This window comes from Haplochromis burtoni, unplaced genomic scaffold (assembly GCF_018398535.1).
Source record: "Haplochromis burtoni strain Fernald_Lab_line unplaced genomic scaffold, NCSU_Asbu1 Contig_516, whole genome shotgun sequence".
Taxonomy (NCBI): Eukaryota; Metazoa; Chordata; class Actinopteri; order Cichliformes; family Cichlidae; genus Haplochromis; species Haplochromis burtoni.
In genome coordinates, this window is record NW_024582877.1 from 262,897 (window position 1) to 285,667 (window position 22,771).

The 22,771-nt window shown below is 39.3% G+C and overlaps 1 protein-coding gene across 1 annotated transcript in view; it reads right to left on the reverse strand.

Moving 5' to 3' along the window:
* Positions 1–22,771, reverse strand: part of agmo (alkylglycerol monooxygenase) — a 47,815-nt gene that overhangs the window by 13,473 nt on the left and 11,571 nt on the right. Inside the window, exons 4-12 of the mRNA XM_005947159.3 lie at positions 15,973–16,076; positions 14,735–14,830; positions 11,411–11,477; positions 11,165–11,230; positions 9,250–9,329; positions 8,713–8,847; positions 6,513–6,629; positions 2,984–3,066; positions 1,726–1,831 (exon numbers count right to left, since the gene is read on the reverse strand). Of these exons, the coding sequence (XP_005947221.1) occupies positions 1,726–1,831; positions 2,984–3,066; positions 6,513–6,629; positions 8,713–8,847; positions 9,250–9,329; positions 11,165–11,230; positions 11,411–11,477; positions 14,735–14,830; positions 15,973–16,076 (854 nt within the window). The remainder of the gene's footprint in view (positions 1–1,725; positions 1,832–2,983; positions 3,067–6,512; positions 6,630–8,712; positions 8,848–9,249; positions 9,330–11,164; positions 11,231–11,410; positions 11,478–14,734; positions 14,831–15,972; positions 16,077–22,771) is intronic.

Sequence of the window (22,771 nt, forward strand, 5' to 3'; positions counted from 1 at the left end):
CCTCTGGGACCAGTGCATGTAGACACGCCATCAAAGATTGTTTAACTCGTGAAAGGGACAACACCTTTGTAAATAATCTAGACGAATACCTCATTTTGAGACAGGGAAATGGCAGCTAGACAGGTGGCTGTTAATTCAACGGTGCCGCCATTATTGTTGCACAACAACTCAAGATAGTGATGATATCACAAAATCAGTGGATAAAATTAAACTAAATTGTTTAGTGGATCAAATGGGCAATGTGAACCAGTTACAACTTGCATATCAACTAAGAGCAAACATCATTACCAGGATGTATTAACACCATCAAAGGAATGCATAAAGACAGACCATTATTCACTAATAATCAATTCTGCTAAAAGAAAATGCTAAAGAAAGATGTTGCTAAACCAGCAAATGAACAGCCTTTGAAATATGCAATACGTATTTGTAATCATAAATTTAGCAGAAACTGCAGTGACTCTAAAGATCAGGGTGCACAGTAGCACATTTTAACAAAGCAGCTAGTAATAAAGCAATGTGTTACTTTGGAAAACAGCAAGAAGCAGCAGGAATGAGCAGATAAACTGCTAATTAAATATATAAATCCTCCATAGTTCACCTGTCTTATGAATTGTTACATAACTGCATCTGTGCAACTGACTCAGTCCAATTTAGCAGGTCTGATGGGGTTGCCACAGAAACAGAAAAGTATGTGTCATTAGCAGTAGCCAGCCATAAAGCGTGTTGAAGTCGCAGTACGATGACTATTAAATGTTTCTTTCTTTCTGAGGCTCAGTTGGTTCCAGTTTGCTGTTTGTTTGTAGAAACAATACGAAGCCCTCAGCATACAGTTTGTGTTGATGTTAAGACCAGAGGAAGTTATGAGCGCTGCAGTGATCGCCTCAGCAAAGCATTAGCGACTAATGCACAGTCTGCCTCAGCACACGGCGAGCCTACTCTGTAACTTTAGGTTGGTTGCCACTTTAAAGCTGAGCTGCAATTTCCTGGCACCACATAGAGTTGATCATGGAATATCTAAAGACTTTTCACAAACTGACTTGTTGCAATGGTGGCATCTGTTAAAAATACCACACTCAAATTCAGTGAGCTCCGTAAAATAACCTATTCTCTCACAAATGTTTGCAAAGGCAAACTTCATAGCTAGGTGCTATGAAATCCCCTGAATTCAGAGATTAAGAGATGTGGCCCGATACTTTTGCCTATAGTGTCTGTCGTGGCAGTCCTAGACAAGTTATGTCTAATAATCATATAAAAAGTGCCAAAAAAGCAAACGAACAGAGTTTTTCCATGAACTGTATGCTTGTTAACATGTGTGTCCTACATTCCAAGTCACCTGCTGTACACCAGCAATAATAGGTGCTTAGAATTGCTAAATTGCATTATCATGCTGCATAAGACAAGACTTGCAACTAGCAACATGGATTAAATAATTCTCAAGACAGAGCTCACAGATGTGTTCAAGTGTAAGGGCTTTTTTCTTCCCTGCGCACCTATTTATTATTTATATATTTATTATTTTTAATATAAAATATCAGCCCATCTATTTTTAAAAATGCAGGTTTAAGGTACTTTTGCACTGGCTTCACTTTCCAGATATGAACACCAATTCCATCTTTCATATACGGCACACATATTTGCTTATTATTTAAGTAGAATGAAAAGAAAATCTCAAGTCCTGCTGCCTATTTTAAACTGCACTCCACACATTACAGTTGCACTTACCTCTGTAGGCACTGCCAGTAAAGGTGCAAGGGGCTTCATGTAGTTGTACCTCAGCAATGTCATCATGACGACACAGCGAAATAGCTCCAAGACAGCCGATGATGGCCTGAATATAAGGACACATTAAGCAACAACGCATCACTTAGATGGAATAATTATATTTTAATGTGAGCTAATATCAACTTCCTGTGCTGATCAAATAGAGTTGATGAGGAGAGATTTGATTTGAGATATATAATAATTATAATAATAATAATAATGGATTGGATTTATATAGCGCTTTTCAATGCCACTATTCATTCACTCTCACATTCACACACTGGTGGAGGCAAGCTACAGTTGTAGCCACAGCTGCCCTGGGGCAGACTGAAAGAAGCGAGGCTGCCATATCGCGCCATCGGCCCCACTGGCCAACACCAGTAGGCGGTAGGGTAAAGTGTCTTGCCCAAGGACACAACGACCAGGATAGAGAGCCCGGGGATCGAACCGGCGACCTTCCGGTTACAGATGCGCTTCCCAACCCATGAGCCACGGTCGCCCCACTTTGAAGTCAGCTCCAGTGTTGTGGTACTTGCGTCAACTGAATTTAATCTTATATTCACTCACAACAAAGCATGTATAGTAGGAGTGTGTCTTTATCTTGTTTCTGTTTCTTTTAGTGAATTTCACAAGCTAAGTATGCAGAGTTTTATTTGGTAACAATGAAGAGAAATGAAATGATTCAATGCAAGGTTCATAGTTTAGTTACTGAAAACAAGGGTACATACTACTGACCACCCCACAGTAATATTAATACTAATGTTCAGACCTTTAACTCTGGGCTGGCAAAGACCTATGGCTCCCAGAGATTCTTTGAGAGTTTTTCTTTGATTCGTTCTTGGACCCCAAAAGAGGTTGGACTGTCTAAAAGCAAGCCATTTTCAGAATCATTGAGTTTAAGATGCAAATACATTATTAGGAATTAGCAGCTCAGAGGAGAATAAAGAACAACTGAAGAAATCTAAACAGATAAGTACAATCAACTTGGCATTTTTATTTCAATGCTAATTTTAACACTCCACATTTTGTATTCCTTCAAATTCAGTCTTTGGATGATTGCCACTCAAAGCTTGAGAACCTCTACCAAAGCCAGAATAGTTCTCAGTCTTGCTTTTCTCTAACCTCCCCCCCAGAGACATTTTTAACTGTTTAGTCTAATTTTTAAATCCTCTAAAAGTCTCTTTGAAAATGAATCCATAAAGAAATATCTGTACTGTACCTCTGGTCGATGAGGAACCCCAGAGACGTGAGAGTGAGCAGAACGTAGCCAGTCATACCCAGAATAGTTAACTGGGACAGTATCTAGGATTGAGATACATTTGCATACCATGAGAAATGCGGTGAGGAAAAAATACATTAGATTCAAACCCTTAAATCAATATCATGGCCAGTCAAGTTACGATCACAGGAGACCTTACTGGGAGAGCAGTCATAAACCGCAGCGCTGTAATGCCAACCAAAACATGTCTGACCTTCGGAATAAGTGTACTGGCACACACGATATGCTGCCTCTTACTTTACACTGACATGCCTAGTTTACATAGACGCTCTAATCATCCCAGATGGGTCTTGACAGGGGACTTGACCACAGTTGAAGAGACTGTAGTTTGAATCCCCTAAATGGAGCCAAAACAACCAACTTTGGAGGAGAAATCCAATGCAGATTCTCACTGACCTTTCCAAGCTATTTGGAACATACACACAAACAGACTTGCATAAACACAAAGAGTAACGTACGCTCTAATCTGTGTTCTCTAACCTATGGCCTTGGCTAAGGGCAGCCGTTGGAAAGCCATTGTCTCCTGAGGATGCTGTGGGCTGTCAGCTTTGGTTTATATTTCTCTGACACTCAATACAGAGTCTAACAGCCAAATCTCACTGACTGCTCCCATGCTGTAAATACCCAGAGGGCTCGCGCTTGCCAGCACAAAAATCAACCTATCAACAGGATGCAATAAAACTGTATTTCTATACGTTTATCCAAGTCATAACCCATAAGCTGCCATAAGCACAATATTACCAGGAGCCTCTTACAGGAACACAGATACAATAATGCTTTCCATGAATCAGACAAGGAAATAATTTGAGCTCAGTCCATCTGTGAAGGACTGACAGTCTAGGGTGACCTTCATTCATAGTTTATTAAGGCAGATTAATCACTGCAATGGAGTTCAAGGGCTATGGATACCATTATTTTTGGTAAGCGTATAATGAGAGGAGAATTGTTTTGATATCAAAGGTTATGTGAACTTTTCTGTGTCTGATAACCCGAGAGGCTCAGCAGACCAGATGTATTTAGTAACCTAATCTTTATTTCTTGTTGTTGTTTGTTTGTCTTTCTATCATCCAGGGGGCATGCAGCTGAGACACTACACTAGAGAGAAATTCCTCCATAAAGCCCTAAGTGTCATCAACTCACATTTCATTTCCAAGAGTTTTTAAAGAAACACTTTGTGCTTCTTTTGTCATGGTAATTTTTCAAGTGATCAACTGACAACTTGTAGCAATATCAGCAGAGGTCGGAAATGACAGTTAACATCTGGTGGCAGCACTGTAAGGACTGATTGTGTTATGTTGTCTCTTGAGATGAGCAAATTAACTAATTACCCAGGGCGTTATTGATGAAGACTGATCAAACAGGAAAAAACAAGCAAACCAAAAGAAACAGTGCCAGTAACATGTAATAATGAATCAGGTATCAGGTAGGTAAACATGATTCCTGTTATACTGAACTATTTTAAGGAGAGTGTGTTTCCAGCAAACCATTAAATGGGATAACAAAATAACACACCTGTTAATTTAAAATAACCAGGACAGCTCTACAAACGACATTATCCAAAGTGACCACACATCTGAATAAGCCTCTCTTCTAAAGTAAAGTAGTCTCAGCATTTTATATTTTGTAGAACTGATTGCACTCTTACTGTATTAGATTCAAATGGGGGGGGGGGAAGCAGGGCTTGCTCTACTGTGTGATTCATTAGCCAATGAGCTTATAGTAGCTCTTGATTTTACAGTCAGAAATGCCCCCATGCTCATGTGTCTACCTTCAAAAATCTGAAATGTACTGTGGTGGGAAAAAAGAAAAAAAAAACTTTCACTTATAAGGCTCCAAATGGGACTTTATGCCATGAAGCTTCTGGCGTACAGCTTTTGTGCTGATGTTAATGTTGCCTGGCAGTTTGGGAGTCTGTAGTTATTAAGTCAGTTATTGAGAGCATTGGTAACTATTACATGCACTCTTATATGCACTCTTCAACTTTACAATCTGCGTTGCAGCTGTTCTGAAATACTTCACAATACCACCATCTGATCGTGGAATATCTAGCAGAGTAGAAATCTCAAAAATTGACTTGTTGCATCAGTGAATCCTATTATGTTAGCAAACTAATTCAGTGAGCTCTTTAGAACATTGCTTGTAAAGTCACAGTGCACTTATTGCTTTATTTCATACACCTGTGGCAATGCTATTGAGAACACCTTAATTCAGAGATTACCAGTGAAGCTCAGTACTTTTGCTCAAATAGTGAATATTTTTGTACTTTTGGTAATTTGCAAAAACTTCAAAAGAGTGAAAGCAAAACCTGTGTTTGTGCATGTGTGTGTGTGTGTGTGTGTGTGTTTCACTTTTGGTCTGCTGGGTAGAAATGCCCAAACATACTTTAAATGAGAAAAAGTTCTGATGGTCAATTTCCCTCACTGCCTCTAATAATAACTGTTTAAAATACGTACATGTAAAGCATACACACTGGCCTGATGATGATGTAATTGAAGAGTAGCTTCACTTGTTTGAAATAGCCATGTTTTCATGGCTTCGAATTAACACAAAGCACATAAATTGTCTGGCAGCGTGTCTTCAATTGTCAAGCTAAATAAGCAGCTAGCGAACATGTGGGTATAAATACATAAGAGTGACATGATTTATTGTTGGGCCAAGGAGCTCACTTTGTTATTTTCCCTCCAAGTCTGATTGCTGCATCCTGAAGGCTATTTGGTTTGGGAAATGGTTGACTCGACAATTAAGGAGTTTGTGTGCACTGCTGGACCACCAGCTGGTGTTTCGTTCGCCAAAAGGGAGGGGATCCCTCGATGCTGGAGAGGAGGTGTGTGTGAGAGGTGACCACAACTAACAGAGCCCCAATGGAGGTAGCGATCGGGGGGGGGGGGGAGACAGAAGACAGGGCATTTTATTTAGAGTTGGAAGAGGTTGGGTGTGACAGCTCTTTCTGGCTAACCAAAACTGTGCCTGGGGGAAAAATCCTTCCAAAGATAACTGCTGGGGAGGTTCTTTTCTTTCTTTTTTTCCTGAAGGAGGAGGAAGGGGGTCTTTTGGCTTGTTGGGTGGAAAATAATAGACAAGGTTGCTTTAAAGGGGAATGCTGATCCGTCATTCTGTCATGATGTTAGACACAGCTAGTCTTTTTCTGCTGGCTAAGTAGAGGACTCTGCTCCATTATGGACCAGCCACAACAAACTGGATAACTGGATGAATCAGTGTTGGAAAACAAACACGTAAACTCAGTCTTAAATTGGGAACTCTGGACCACCTTGTCATACTTTGAGGGATTACAGTAGCCTAAACATATCAATAGTTAGTCTAGACTAAGCTACCCCAGATTTAATCCTATATATCTGACAAATCCAACTAAAAAAAAGGGAATTTAAAGAACTCTATGAAGGGAGCTGAAGTGTCACCCTCCAAATAAAGTTTAATAACAATCACTTTGTCTAATGTGACAAATACATACCATCTTGTTTTCAAACAAATCATGGTAAGTCTTCAGCACCAAAAGGAAATGTATGACTGCATAAATTTGTACAGGCAGTGACCAGCTGGGATTATGAGGCACTTCCTTTCCGGTAACCTGTGAATGGAAAATAAACATGTTTAATTCCCCGAACCCTGATATTTTTGAACAGTTTCTCACAGCCAACAAGGCTTAAATACTAATTTTACCCTGATGGTAACAGTTTTAATGTCATGCTGTCAATTGAATTCAAAACTAGTACAAAAAAATCTTCTAAAAACATCATGTATGCTATTATTTCTGACTCAAAAAACAACTGAAGCCATTAACCAGTGACACATTACCCCACATTCACAGAAGCCTGTGAATAGTTAAAATAGTTCAAATGATGATAGAAAATGCACCAAGACTATTCACAGGCTTCTTCGTCCACATACACAACAACAACACATGTCTGCTTTATGATTGTGGCATTATCACAATAGTCTACAAATTTCAGATTGATAATCAATAAATTAATTTTCTCAGATGTTATGTTTACACAAACAAAGTTATAGTCACCCATGCCCAAGCAACGTACCCCTGTACAACTGCATGCTTGGGCATTTGAGGCATGTTCCTTAACATTTGACACACAGGTACTGACAGCAATGCTATGCTAATTTTTAATAACATTAGATGTAGGGTGTTAGGTCAATATAGGTTTTATTATTTGCTACACCTCACGCTAGTTTGCCTTAAAATGATACACATAGCTCCCATTGGACAAAGAAAAAGACGACTTTAAGGGTACTATGACATGCAACAGAACATAAACAACAACAGACTCTTTTCACTGTTCTGTTGAACAAATAATGAGCTAAGCGGTCCAGTCGTCTCATATTAGGTTAACAGACTGGATTAAAGGAAACCGTCTGCAACCACCAAACTTTCTTCTCTAAATGCATGTCACCATTTTGCAGCATGTTCAGATATGTGCATGAATCATTTCCAGCAAATCATCTGAGTCATGCATGGCAAAATTATTCTCTACCAGTAATAACAGAAACAAAGAAAATGCCATTTGTAGAATGCAATTGCACCCAGTGGCTAACTCTGAGAATATGCCATGTATAAACACTGCATGCTGGTGGTGAAAAAAAACCCAAAAGGGTGTGATAAAGATGAGGAAAAGATGCTAAACTTTAATTTAAAAAAAACAAACAAACTTGTAAACCCACCCAATGTGCCTTTCTTCAAAAAGACATTTTCTTACTTTAGTATCCTACTAGTGGAATTTCAGAACTGGTGAAAATTAGCTTGTTGTTTTCCATTTACAAAGTCATCCAGGATTTATTGGGTGCAGCGGTTTCCCTTAAACACTGAGGAATATCTGAGTCCTTCTGTAAGAATTCCCTGAGTCATTTGACCTGTTTTTCCCTTCTGTCCAAGACAATAAGTAATTAAGCCCTGAGGGCTTTATGGGAATGAAAAATAACTGGCCAATCAGCAATGCCTGTTTCTCATTCAGGGGGTTTCCCAGGATTTTGAGGAACCAAACCATCACATGTGGGTTCCCCCTCAAAATCCCATCCCCAACCCTGTAGATATTCCAGTCTGCTGCTCTGCTTATTCTCAGAGTTGAAACACGTTGAACCCTTTTTCCTCTTTCACTCCCCTCTTTTTCCTCTTTCCTTCACCAGCAGATATCAAGAAGTAGCCGCCTACATAAAGCCTTTCAAGATATTTCAGTTAAGTTCCAGCTCTGACCATGTTTAGAATTACCCTGCTGGGTTTAAAGAGCCAATTTAATCGTAAAGTCAAAGGGGACTTTTTTTTTTTTTTTGCAGTCTGAAGCATGAGGGAACTAAATATGCGACACCATCAGCGTTATTTCAAAGCTAACCACTGGGGCATTCAGCTGGAGCCTGTATTTCTTTCTGCATACACAAAGTCACGCACACACATGCACATTTACGCTAAACTGCAAGTGGTTTTATTCACGCAGACTGTGTTTAAGGACAGTGAAACTAAACTTATTGTGTCGCCTCTACAAAGGCTTTGCAGCTTTTATTTCATGTGGCAGTTTCTTGTAAAACTGGCAGAATATACGAGTCCTTCAATAAGGAATGCTCTGAGTCATTTAGGCCTGTGTGGTGTGTCTGTCAAAATGATGGGTAATGAAGCATGAGGGCATTTTATCCTTAGAAATGATGCAAACCTTTGGATTGTCATTGTGGTCACCCAGCCGACGTTTACCAGGTTTCCAACTTGGACCGTTGAGGAAAGTTGACAGTTTGTTGCTGATAGTTTTGTAGGTTTTGGATTTCTTCCACAAATACAAGTAGTAATGCAACTAAAAGGGAAAAAAATAAAACCAAATTAGACATTAATACATAACCAAACACTACATTTAACTGATGAATGCTAACAAAGGAACAGCAATAATCCTAGAATGAATGTTTCTATTTTCTTTGGGCAGAACATTGCTCATGCAGTGCTCTGCCAACAGTGATGGCAGCAAAAATAATCATAACATCCACCTGGCATTACATTTTATTGGCCTCTTTCACCTCAACTGGGCAGTTTGTTTAGAGTAGAGTCATAATGTTATGGTTACAAAATGGCCACTCGGCCAGTGAGGGAAACATGAGCTCACACCTCATCTACCAAAGGTGTTTATACCCAGATGGAGGTGAGCTGCTTGACCAATCGCCAACTTGTGGTAGCCACATCAATGATGAAAGATGAGACTAACCTGCACATAGAGGATTTCAAATCTTTTGATGGGGAAAACCAGGCCATACACGACTTGGTCGGCTTCTTGAGCAAAGGTACCTGGGGATGGTATGAATAGCGGTGTGCAAAACAAAATGATGTGAATAAATGACTCAAACTTCTATTCCTGTTATTTATTCTTAAAACCTGAGGTAATACATTAAGGTTTAAAAGTTTAAGATGTTTAAATATCCAACAAAGAAAACGTGTCACCAGAAAGACAAACATGAAATGAATCACATGTTTCTCTTGTTATTAGCATTTTCTTCATCTTTAAGCTATTTGTCCCTCCACCCAGCTGCTAAATGCTCCACGTTCACCAGCTTTTCATTGATTTTATCTGTTGTTCACTTGACCAAGACAATAAAACTGGAGTGTAAAACGAAAATGAACTAAAAGATGCTAAAACTCTGAGAGGGTTAGTGACAGACAATGGTTAACAAAGGTTAATTCGGCCTCCAGTTTAACAGTGAAAATGCTACTAAGGGAATGTAGAAACGCTCCTTTGAGTCAGTATCCTTTGCATAAACTGACTTTTCTTTGAACATACACCCTAAAAACAATAAGGTACTATAAAAACACCAGGAACATCTATTCAACATCTATAAAACCACCATCAACTACAGAGAAGTGTGTTTCTCATGATTTAAACAGATACCCTGCACAGACATTTGTGGCAAACTGTTTTATTTTCATCACTGTAGTACTGGGTGATACCTTAATTTTTCAAGCCCAAGCATCACAGGTATGTCTGCATGTTCTCAGTTATGTAGGCCACGGTCGTCTTAAGCATTTGAGTTGAAAGGAACAGGATTTCTTTTCAAGTTCATGAAGAGGTTTCACTTCTCATCTGTGATGTTTCTTTGGTTCTAAAAACTGATGGAGTCCCAGGTATTTCATTCATAGTGGACTGTCAGCCGCAGACGTACGGATACACTTCGTATCCTCAAAGGAGTGCCTCTGAATATTCATATTTTGGACAATGACAACAATTTGAGAGGAGGCCATCTATTTCTACTGTGAGCCATCATCACCAAATTGAAGCATACGACACCAAATATTCCCCACCTATAAGTCACAGTCTTGACATCCCTTTGCAGGCATTTCAACCCCCACTCAAACCTTGAACCAGATGACCTTAACTTTTATGGCCGTGTGGCATGGCAATGTCTCAGACTCCACATCTTTACTCCTGTGAGCATAATGACCCATGCCTGGGTTCACAGCCTCACTCGTGTAGACTCACAATCACTCTCAGGACCACCTCCAAAGGGACAACCTCAATAGGGGTCTCCAATAGTTTTTGAAACTAAAGAAAATCAGATGAGAGGTAAAATATCTTCATAAACCAAAGAATTTCAGTTGTTCTGAACTCAAGTAATCAAGATCATCACAGACAGGAGAAACTAACAACACCTGGAAGACTTTCATGGTACAGAAAGTCCATCATGCAGAAATTTGATCATAATTAAAGTATTTCACCTGAATGCTTTGAATCTTTGAAGGGAAAGTTCAGATTTCAAATTTTAGAAAAAATCTATAGAAATACAGTTTCCCGTGCAAGGGTTACTATGCAGTTTTGTGTATTTGAGGTCTGTGTGGCTAAAAATAATGCATGTCAACAGCAGCTATAAATGGTATAGTCAGTGCAAGAAGAACCATTTGCCTTTTGCACAAAACAGATGTGGGGGGCAGCACTGGTGGCATTAAGAATTAATCCCATTGTAGGAATTTTATTATTTTAGAACAGATACAAATGTTGATACAACTCAGTGGTGATCCAGCTGTCACACTCTACAAATGCCATCACAGACTAAAAGTTACACTGTCATAAATAAAGTACATTCACTTGCATTCAAAAGAAAAACAATAAGAAGCAAATACAAATGACTTACCAAATAATCTGTCCCAAATAATCAGAATACCACCATAGTTCTTGTCAATGCAATAAAGGTTCCGCCCTGTTGAGTTTACATTCGTGAGGTTGCTGTATTACTTATTCACAAGATAGATATAAACATTTTCAGAATTAACTCTGATCCATAAAACATCTCCAACATGTCTACTCATTCAATCTTTCAGTCCTTATGCAATGTTTGATGTAAACAGCGTAACGTTGGATAAAATTACCGTCCTCTTACCATGATGAACTCTGTGGTGTTTTGGAGTGTTCAAGATCCACTCCAGAGGTCCAAGGTCTCTGATTAACTGGAAGAAAGATATAAAATCAACTTTAAAGTAATAAAGTTTCATTTTCCTTATACAAATTAAAATACAAATAAACCATCTTTACTTGGTTTCCCAGTGACAGCATTGAAGTGTTTAATTTCTTTTTGTCCTTTTTGCTTCGTTTATGCTCCAGTAAAGACAAAATTCAGACAGTAACCTTAACTTATTATTTTCCATCTCCCAGAGAAACCAGAATGAAACAGTTGTTGCTGTTATTGCCACTAGTCCAACTGCCTGTTTGTCGAAACACTAGAATAATCACTCTTCTTCCATCTGGTCCCATTCAGACATCTCAATGTAATGTCTGCAGTCATTAACACCTGTGTGTATGTTGAAGGGCGCAGGGGGTCCCAAAACAGAGCAATAGTACCAAATATATATTACTTTACATGCAATAACAATTCTGCTTGGAATGAAGTGGAGAGAAAACCCTTTTGCTGCAGTGGGTAAACTCACGAAGTTTCATCTTCTGGAGAGCAGGAATGCTACAGTACTGTAAGTGAAGGCAACTGGTATAACTGGTCTGATGGTGGCAGCACAGAAGTATTCATGTAGCTACCACAAAGAAAACTGTCAATGATCACAATGAATTTTCTTGAAAACTGTGGATGCTTAAGAAACAAACATTAAATAGTGGAATGATGAAACTTTATTTGAATTTGAATAAAACTGTTGCCCTAGTGTTTCAATTGGCAAGAGTTGCATTAACAAAACCATTTCTCTGACCAATGGAAATATCCATCCATCCATCCATCCATCCATCTTCTTCCGCTTATCCGGGGCTGTGTTCCGGTGGCAGCAGCCTAAGCAGAGAAGCCCAGGCCGCCCTCTCCCCAGTCACTTCCTAGAGCTTGTCCGGGGGAACACCAAGGGCTTCACAGGCCAGCTGAGAGATATAATCTCTCCAGCATATCCTGGGTCTGCCCCAGGGCCTCCTCCCAGTGGGACATGCCCGGAACACCTCGCCCAGGAGGCATCCTTGTCAGATGCCCGAACCACCTCAACTGTCTCCTTTCAACGTGGAGGAGCAGCGGCTCTACTCTGAGCCCCTCCCGAATTGCCGAACTTCTCACCCTATCTCTAAGAGAGACACCCCGCAGGAGGTACCATAGGGGTCGGGTGCATTGTGAGCCAGGCGGCGGCCAGGAGCGGAGGTCCTGGCGGGCCGATACCCAGCTACCAAGACTGGCCGATGGAAATAATTTGGGCAACTTTAAATCTAAACTAGTACTAAAAAAAGTTAAATATTCCAGCAAATTGCTGTTGGAAGCCTTACTATAGCTGTCAGAATCACTTTCAAATATTCATAACATCCATAATTACATTTGTTGCCCTGATTAACACACTCAAAAGAGTTAATTTCTCCAATAAATAATATTATTTATGGTGATGTTAGCACAACAACTACAGTGTTGGAAAAAAGACTTTGTGACAATAGCAGAAAACTCCTGACAATGGTTAAAGACATTGTTACACACACACACACACACACACACACACACACACAGTCTAGTCCAACACCCATGAGGTTTAAACCATCAGGAATACATTTTCTTATTCATTTCTTGTTGGAAGGTACCAAACTGATTCCTCCGTGAGTCATTATAGATTAAAGAGGTCACACTGAGCATATTTCACACAGTTCATGTTTCTCTTTTGGTTGCAAGTCATATTTCGATGGATCACATCAGGATGACAGACGGAGAAATGTGCGTGGTTGGACAGAATTTCTCTGCGATTCATTATTTCCACATAATGGTTGCGCCTGGCAGCCGAGCGTGAGAGTTTTATCTTGAATGAAAGGGGTCTCCACCACTTCACTCCAGCTCTGAAGCTGCAGCGAATAGTGAGCCAGTAAATTCTATGACATTAAAAAAAAAAAAAAAAAAACCAGAAGGCATAAATTACATCCCTCAGAAAATTGTGACTATTACGACTGTTCTCACTAATAGCGCACTAAAAGATCGAGGGCGTTCCAAATCCATTCATTCCCTCTAACGATTGTGGGGATTGTGAAAGTGATACTCTCAGTCACTTTAAAAGGCAGACAGAATGGTCATGCTTCTGTTTGGAATATTTCATAAAATCTCATTATTTTTTATTGAATACAGGCTCCACTGCAACATGGAGTCCACAAAAGTCTGGCTTAACAGACAGATTAGCACTGGCACAGAGAGACAGACAACTTTACAATTTTTTTGTTCCTATTGATTCTTTAAACAACAACCACATTAATTCAGGTAATACTAATCTGGTAGTGCTACATGCTGCCTGAAAATATTTTATAATTGCATCATAGAGGTATAATACCTCTTTGACTAAACAATGAAGTTGCAGCCATGTTACTGAATTATGCCATTGAATAATTGACATATAAGCATTTTTCCAGACATTATGTCACCATAGATAAACAGAACTTTGAAAAACTACCCTGAATTGAAATCTGCAGAAGAATTCCCCAACGGTAAGGTGATTATCTGCCAGTTCTCAACATCCAATGTCTATAGCCAGGTGACTACTTAATGTCTATTTAGATAATGCTTCTAAATAACTGCTCAAAAATGCCTGAAGGCATTTAGAGTCTGTTGTAGAACCAAATATAACATGCAAAAACGTTTCATTTCAGCACTTAATTGTACCTCATTGAAATTTCGTTATTGTTAGAAAAGGAATTCTTACATATGTACTAAAATATTAAGCTTCAAAGTAACAGCTGTTCTTACAGCTGCAAACAAAACAATTTAAAAATATTGCAACTTTAACTCTGAAGGCAAACGTTCTCCTTTTTGGGAATGTTTCACTTTTTTAAGTTTCACTACTCCTCAGAAAGTAGGTAGCAGGTGTTTGCAGACAACTCTAGATCTTCCATGAAAAATGACTATTAACCTACAAGCAACCACTCAACCAGGCAGGAAATGCAGTTTGATGATGACATACATCCAGAGTCAGTAATGATTTAGATTCAGTTTAAGGGAAAAATATATATACATAAAAACATAACAAGTGAGTCGTTTTTATAGGAAAATGCCATTCCAAACCTTTAAACAGAAACAGTGTCATCTTTATAATATACTGACACCAAATCTCTTATAAATACACACCTAGTGAAAACGTAAGCAAAGAATATGGAAAACTACCGTGGGTTAGTATTAAAATCAGGTCCTTTTTTTGGTATTTTTCCACAGAAAAAAACAACAAAACACATACACTGTTGAATGAGCCTGTTTGGCATTTACCTCCGTATGGATCCAGAACTGGTAGAGCAGGTTTAATTGTATGTGAACAGCGAATATGGATGGAGGTACAGCCAGAGCCATCGGCAAATAGAAAACCTGAAGAAAGAAAGATTTCAACAGAAATCTAATGGAACCAGAATACAATGTGACAGGGTCCCAATAACACAGGTTTATTGCTCCAATAAGGTGGAACGAAAAGCCTGTTTTTGCTAAATGATGCTTTTATTATTTTCCTGACTGACTATATTAAATAAAAGTAAAACAATCCAGGTAACAATGTCCTGTAGGTTTAAGTGTTTATTATTCAAAACTGAATAAAACTCTTTCCACAGTCAGAGATTTGAGTCTTGAAGCTTTCAAAGATTTAAGTGAAACACTTTAAATTAATATTTCTATTCCATATATTGTCATTTATTTTAATTTTTAAATGTAGCGCCAAATCCCAATAGTCAATTGCCTCAAAGTGTTTTATATTAGAAGTTATATATTAGGAGTCCATTTGTTAGGGACATATTTTGGGCAGATTTGGTGGTCAAGAGTCTTTACAGCAGTTGGATTGCACTTGAGTAAATGAGTCAAACTCCAAGTCCACTGTGATAAGAAGAATCAAGTTATCTAGTACCAAAGTGTGACTAGATTTTTTTTCCATTGTTTTTGGACAATGATGCAGCTCCATGGTGCAGAGAAATAAAAAAAATTTAAAAAAACATCAAGTTTTGGATATGCAGACAATATTTCAGTCGTTCATCATCCAATGTTTCCCATGAAATTACACTGTATTCTTGTTGTTAGCTATGACACTTGATGCACCCAGGCTTAAATTAAAAACGTATGTCACAATGACATCAACTGACTCTTCAGTGAAGTCATCATCTCATCAACCTAAAACTACTGCTGGCACTGGTGGTAGTCCATGTTCTACGTTGCAGCTGTACAGGTCTGCACCTGGCACAGGTTCTGTTTAGAGTTGCCCTCCAGCTCAGAGCAGGTTTCTACACCACAAGCAGTAAAAGATGCAGTCTGCTACAGTGGACTTGGAGTTTGACTGTGGAATGAGAGACTCTTTGGAGATAGCTAGTTACTGTAGTTAGCCGAATCTCGTTTTTCAAATTACAACTGTCTAATACTGTAACTTATGTTTGAATGCAATCATGTTGTTCTATTAGAAAAAAAATCTGTGTGTTTAAAACAAAGGCTATCACTTGAAACATCCTTTAAAAGAATGAATATTGTCTTACCCATGAGGTAAACGGCTGGGTGACAGATTGTCTGAGGGCAGTGGTAAGGTTGTAGTACTCTGAACTGTGATGAACCTGGTGAGCAGCCCAAAGGACAGCAACCTCTGAAGAGCAATCATACACACACATTGTTAAAGATTAGACAGCAGCCATGTAGCCCTCTATATACAATTCATGCACTAGCCTTAAAGCCTCTCAGTATAACAAATGATTTATGCCAATCAAACCCTGCCCAATCCCCAAATAAGCAACTATACACTTTTATCCCCAGGAGGAGCCATTTTAACCTTGCTTCTGGCCAGCTGTGAAGAAAACCTGAGACCTGAGCCTTGCTGGTCATAAGGGGGTAGGGATTTCAGGCTATTATGACTATGGGGGTATTTGGCTGCAGCTGGTTAGCGTCCAGCTTGATGTCCCAGTGCTCCAGTTTACATTCCTCTGCTGTGTTGTGATACTTGCTACATTAATATCTGTGTTACACTTCATTTTAACATCCAAAGGGAACATGCTTGTTAAGTTTCACTGGATCTCCAGATCGTTTCCGGACCACCCCGTCTGGTCTGTGCTTTTTGGCACCTCCTGGCTACTTTGGCTTCTGCTGCTGTACAAGGAGAATAGTAACCTTCAAATACTTCAGAACCACATAACCCTATATGCAGACTATATATGGTAATATATTCCTTATAGTAAAAGCCCCAGCGATTAAATTAGGTTTGAGTTTCATATGGCAGCCTTGCTGTGTAATGCGATTACATTTGAGTTAAATTAGGCATTAGGATGTGTGAATGTGGTCACAATTGGGTGGTTGAAAATTAAAAAACCTACGCTTAGAATTGGCTCAAACGCCACTTTATATTGTTTTTGTATTATTATTATTATTATTATTATTATTATTATTATTATTATTATTATTCTTCATCTAAATGTTGTCTCATCAAGACATTTGACACTTGAGAAATGCCCATATCTTTTCTGTCTAGGTTCGCCAACTCTTTGGAATTCCTAAGACTTCAACATTGACTACATTTGATTAGTCAATCTTCATCTAAGACTTTCACAGCCTGAAACCTGTCACAGCTGACGCAGATGGCCAAATTAGAGCAGCAATTAACCTGAGCATGCCCCTAGTGTGGCTACAATGCAACCTTCACACAGAATAGAAAACTCAAATCAGGAACCTTGTTGTCAGGCAACTTTGTCAACCACTTCATGACCACCCCTGAAGTGAAGGAGGGTAAAAGGTTCTTTTCACATCTCAGTTGTAGACAAGTGGGCGATCAAGTAGCGGGCGATCGTGGCTCAAGAGTTTGGAGTTTGCCTTGCAATCGGAAGGTTGCCGGTTCGAGCCCCGGCTTGGACAGTCTCGGTCATTGTGTCCTTGTGCAAGACACTTCACCCGTTGCCTACTGGTGGTGGTCAGAGGGCCCGGTGGCGCCAGTGTCCGGCAGCCTCGCCTCTGTCAGTGCGCCCCAGGGTGGCTGTGGCTACAATGTAGCTTGCCATCACCAGTGTGTGAATGTGTGTGTGAATGGGTGGATGACTGGATATGTAAAGCGCTTTGGGGTCCTTAGGGACTAGTAAAGCGCTATATAAATACAGGCCATTTTTACAAGAGCAAAATCAATCACAGTCCAGGCTTAATAAAAATAAAATAATAATTACAAGAACTTCCATACTAACATGTCCAAGTGAAATTAAAAATATGGGTTGTAAAATTACCCATCAATACATAAAGTTGTAAATCAATATTTGACAAATCTGCTCTTGTCATTTACGGATTGGTTGGTGTTAGCAATGTCTTGCTTACAAATGACTAAAGAATAAGCATTACATAGAAGCTACAGAAGCCTAATAAGGATTTCCAAAGACCAGATCATACATGAGAACACCATATAAAGATGAAAGCTGTGAACAAGAACCCAAGAGCATCACGTTTTGCAGGTTGCTGATATTGATGTTCATGTGTTCACTGTACAAACCAATTAGAACACTGTTAATGGAAGGACACCACACAGGAAGAGACACTTTGAGGACAATGGTTTATGAACAGCTCAGTGACACCTTTATAGAAAAAACAAAAGAAAATTACAAATATATAATGTTGACAAGTTTAACTCTTCCTTCCTCTCCATTTCACAAATCTGTGAGTTGTATTAAGGCCAGCAGTCGTGTAACAAAAATGGGTCGTGGGTCTCTGCACCTGAACAAACAAACTGCTGAAAACCTAAGGTGAGTGGTAAGAGAGCGGAGGAGCATGGTGATCTGTTCTAACACATTTCTAATCAGTGACAGTGAGGCAGAATTCAGTTTCAGAAAACCAACCAGAAAACTACCGCTCCTGAGCAAAAGTCCACACCACTCATATTTAACAGGGTTATTGCTGGAGTTCAGCAGGTGTGAGAATAAATGTCACAGACTGTTTTTGGAAGTGTCATGTATCGTGTTAAATGGCATATTTTGGATTGACTCAAAATGGAAGCAACAGGGATGGATTTTGTTTCAAACTTTATTAAACCTAAGTGCCACTGAAATCTGCTGATGAGGCAGAGGAGAGAAGTGTGGGAGGAGAGGAAGAAGGAAGGAGAGTGACTGAACTACAACAGTCAAGCACAAAAATTATGATATTTCTTCCGCTCTGAACCATAGGGTATTCAAAGATGAACTGTCCTGCTAAGAGACATATTCAGAGGATAAGCCAGCCTTTGTTCAATTCCAGCAGCCTGAAGCTCTTGCTTTTTTTCTTCTAACTGGAGTCATGCTTGGCGGGGTTCAAGACTAAGGGCGGCTAAGATTGATGTTTGTTGTCATTGATAGGAAGTTGGAACAGCTAAGCTTCACTGCAAGCCCATGTCCTCAACTCTGGACTCGGCGGGACACTGCATAGTTTGGCAGGGTCTATTCAGGAGGGAAGCCCCGTTAATGGTGAGAACCAGTGCCACAGAGCCCACGTTCCCAGCAAGAGCACAGAAATGCTGTGGACGGCCCTTCCATCTGTCCTCCAGTGAGCCTTAAATCAGGATTTCTAGGGAACAACAAGGATGAGTGCATACTAATCAGGTGATGGACATTTATGACACTTTTTTTACCACACCCACAGGAGATACATGTTTGTGACTGTCAGTTCCCCAGTAAACTTGGGAAACCTAAATGTGCCACTGCTTTGCTCAACTGTTTAACCCCTAGTGCATATCAGTGTAACTGCAGGTACCAAAAGCAGTTGTAATCTTATTTAGTTCATTTAGTTTTTATTTATTGTCAGAACGTACAATATTAGAGCAAAAACAACCTCAACAACCAGACAATCCCTTATGTGAAGGCACTTGGTATAAATAGGGTGGTAGTATCCCCCACCCCCACTCCAGAAGAACCAGTTTCAGGGAGAAACAATCAACTGTCACAGGTGTGAAATAGATGGGTAATAAAAGCGTAGCATTTATTTTATTTATTTTTTTTTTTTAAAGGTTACGATTGTGATATGCAACCGTAGTTTCACTTATGTGTGCTTATGAGTGTTCAGTACATTGGAAGTCTGAGTAGGCTGAACCTATAGCAGCACAAATAAGAGATGGCTCAGGGTCACCTGGTTCAACCCCAACTAAGCTTTATTAAGGGTTTTAGGCCAAATCGTAAAAATCAAAAAGGGGATCTCTGTCTTGAACCCAAACTAGCAGATATTTAAAAGTGGCCGCTAGCAGAAAAGCTAAAGAAACTAAAAGATAAAGCAAAACTTGCAACTTTCTCCTGAAGCTCGCTCCTCTTTTCTAAGACACTGCTACCACATAAGTATGGCCACAGCACATGGTTCATATGCGTTAAAACTAAATCAGACAAAACAACAAAACATCCCCCCCCCCCTCCAAAAAAAGACTCACTTGGAATAAAGGCATTTTTGAACTTTCAAATGTTTTTCTAAAAGATTTTTGATTAATTAGTTAACTTAAGTTTATTAATTTAAACAACTCACGATTTAAGATTAAAAATGGTAATGGATTTTGGGCTCTTTGCTGCCATGCTAATGGAAGCCTGCTAACAGACTGAGAATAGAAACACTTAAAATGTGATGTTTAATAGGTAAGCAAATGCTAAAGAGAAGGTTTCAACTATGGCATATTTATACCTATTAGTGCAATAACTAACGGGCACTAAAGACCAAATATTGCTAAGGATGAAAGTCTCGAACTAGGAAATTATTAAAGGAAGTGAAATTTTCCCCTGGGTCAGGGTCTCAAAGTCATAAACAATCCAGTGTGTGATGAAGCCAATTTTAATAACACTCACTCATGTCATTTTATTTGGGAAAGAAAGTGTGATGGCAGAGTTTGCCTTCTAAAGTCATGTGACCCTGAGCAGGAGCAGAGGAAGCCCGAACAGCTGGCCGTCACTGGGGACCATTTGTGACCTGGAGATTTATTCTTGTTCTTCTCTGTTCACAAAAGAGAGATTTCTAGGCTAAAGAACAGACTCACCACATACCACACAACTGATTTCCTTTTCCTCCTGTAAATAAATCACTTAAAACTCAATATTGTGGACACACTTTTTTTGTTACAACCTAGAGTCAATTGCAACAAAATGGGGGTTCATCCGGGATAAAATACCCACAGAATCCCTTTACTGTAAATGTTCATGTTTTTCTTTTCATTCATCTTTTGAACAGTTTGTTCTGCAACATTTTAAACACTGCAGCAGCAGAAACTTACTGTCCCAGTACATGGGCTCAATTGAAGAGATATTGCAGGACGTCTACGTTATAACTTTTTTTAGAATCATTATCTGGCACGTAATCAAGGTCCATAATAATGAAATCATAATCAGTCATGTAATGTGACTAGGTTAAACTTTGACACGGCCTGTTTACATCTATCCAAACCATGTCAGGAGCAGTGTTTATATAACCAGAGTCATGTAAACACAAGAGCCAAAGTCCAATTGAGATCCATAAATTTAGCTCTAGTCAAGGCCACCACCAAGCCCCTACAAGTGCCAATTTATACCTTGAATAATGCTTCTATAAGAAGAAAATATGACTAAATAAAAGAAAAATAATCACCATAGGAGTAGATCCAAACTGACACTCTTAACCATATAAAATGCTTTTACAGTTACATCAATTAGATGTCTAAATCATCACCCGCAGAGACAAACACTTGGCAGTAATAAGCAACATCCTTCAGCCATCATGTGCAGCCCTCTGAGTGGTGGGCTGCCCTGTCAATCACAGGACTAATGGGCTGTGAACAGCTCTCCAGTGTTTGGATTGGAGGACTCTTGGATAGGGTGCCAACCCAAACAGCAACGCAGGGCTCAGTGGGATGGTCGGCCAACTCTCCTCCATCTCTGCCATACTTCATGCTGTCCACACAGTTCAGTCACACACTCTAAAGTAAACACACTAACCCTGGTCAGGCCCACTTGCAGCTCTCACAAACAGGGTGTAAAAACTATGCAAAGAAAGTGACAGGAGAAATAAAATTGATTTTCTGTTTAATTTTGTTATATCAACATTGTGCTTTAATTGATCATATTTCCACGTCCATTATTTCAGTGTGCTGAAATCCAAAAGCACCAGTTCTTTGCCCTCCCTTTTATTGCTTTCTGTTGCAGACCCAACATCAGAATCCACCTCTTCAGTTCCCAGAGGTTTACTGAACTGTTTAAAAAGTGGTGAAACACTGTTTAGCATACACCTTTCCCAGCTTCATTAAAATGCCTTGGTGGCATCAAATTAAAACTGAGTACATTATAAAAAATTTAATTTTGGTTTCAGCATTTGATATGTTTCCTTTGTAAAACTGTCCATTAAATACAGAGTTCAGATATATTTAGTTACATTTTATTCAGCTAGCAGGGTTATGATAATATGATGAAAAGACAAAAACATTTACAGTTGAACCCATTTATAGTTTTTAGTATATAATAAGAGTTTAAATGACATTTATAATGTCCAAGTTTAAAGAGAAATTTCAATAACTGTTTTGCATGTGTATGTTTCAGGTAATCAGACCCCATTCACATGAAAAGGAGAGACATTTAAAGAAAAGAAAAAAAAGACTCCTGTTACATAAAAAGACTATATCCAGCAAATCAAATAAAAACAATAATTGCTGAAGTAATGTCTTACCACTCAAGAACAAGCAATGTAGTAATAGTGAAAAATTTAACAGGAAATGAGAAAATCCTACGTAAAAATGCAGGTTTGGTTAAAATTCAAAAGTAAAAAAAAGTTTTACTAATCTATCCTCATATTCATTTTTCACATTCACACTTCATCTCTCCACTCAGTGGAAGTTTGTCCTCAGCTTTGTCTGCAGCTGAAATCACCTCTTCTGTCAAAACTGTTGACAGAGGGAAGTCTGTCCATGCAGCGAGCAGAGCACACGAGGGCAGCAGACAGCCTGACTCTGGCCTCTGCTGAGCTCAGCGACCCTCTCAGTGATCATAACACACACTTCTTTTCCACACTTTGGTTAAAGCTGTACATACAGGCACTGTGGATATTATCTCTTTGTGATGTGTAGGTTCAATCAGACCAGGTTTTTTTTGGTCTTATTCTACAGTTCTTTCCCTCTCAATGGACACAGAGCAGACAGTATGAGCAAAGAGGCCTATAGATCACTGTTGATGTTATCTTTACCTCCCATGAGGTCTTTCACTTGCTCTGTTCTGCTTGCGTGAGTGAGACTCCCACATCCTGACCAAACTGTACAGACAGAACCAGCAAACCAAGCAGGAGTCCAGATTCTTCTGTTGGCCCTGCAACCTGCACTAGGCCAGGAACTTGCTGTCAGAATAAAGATTT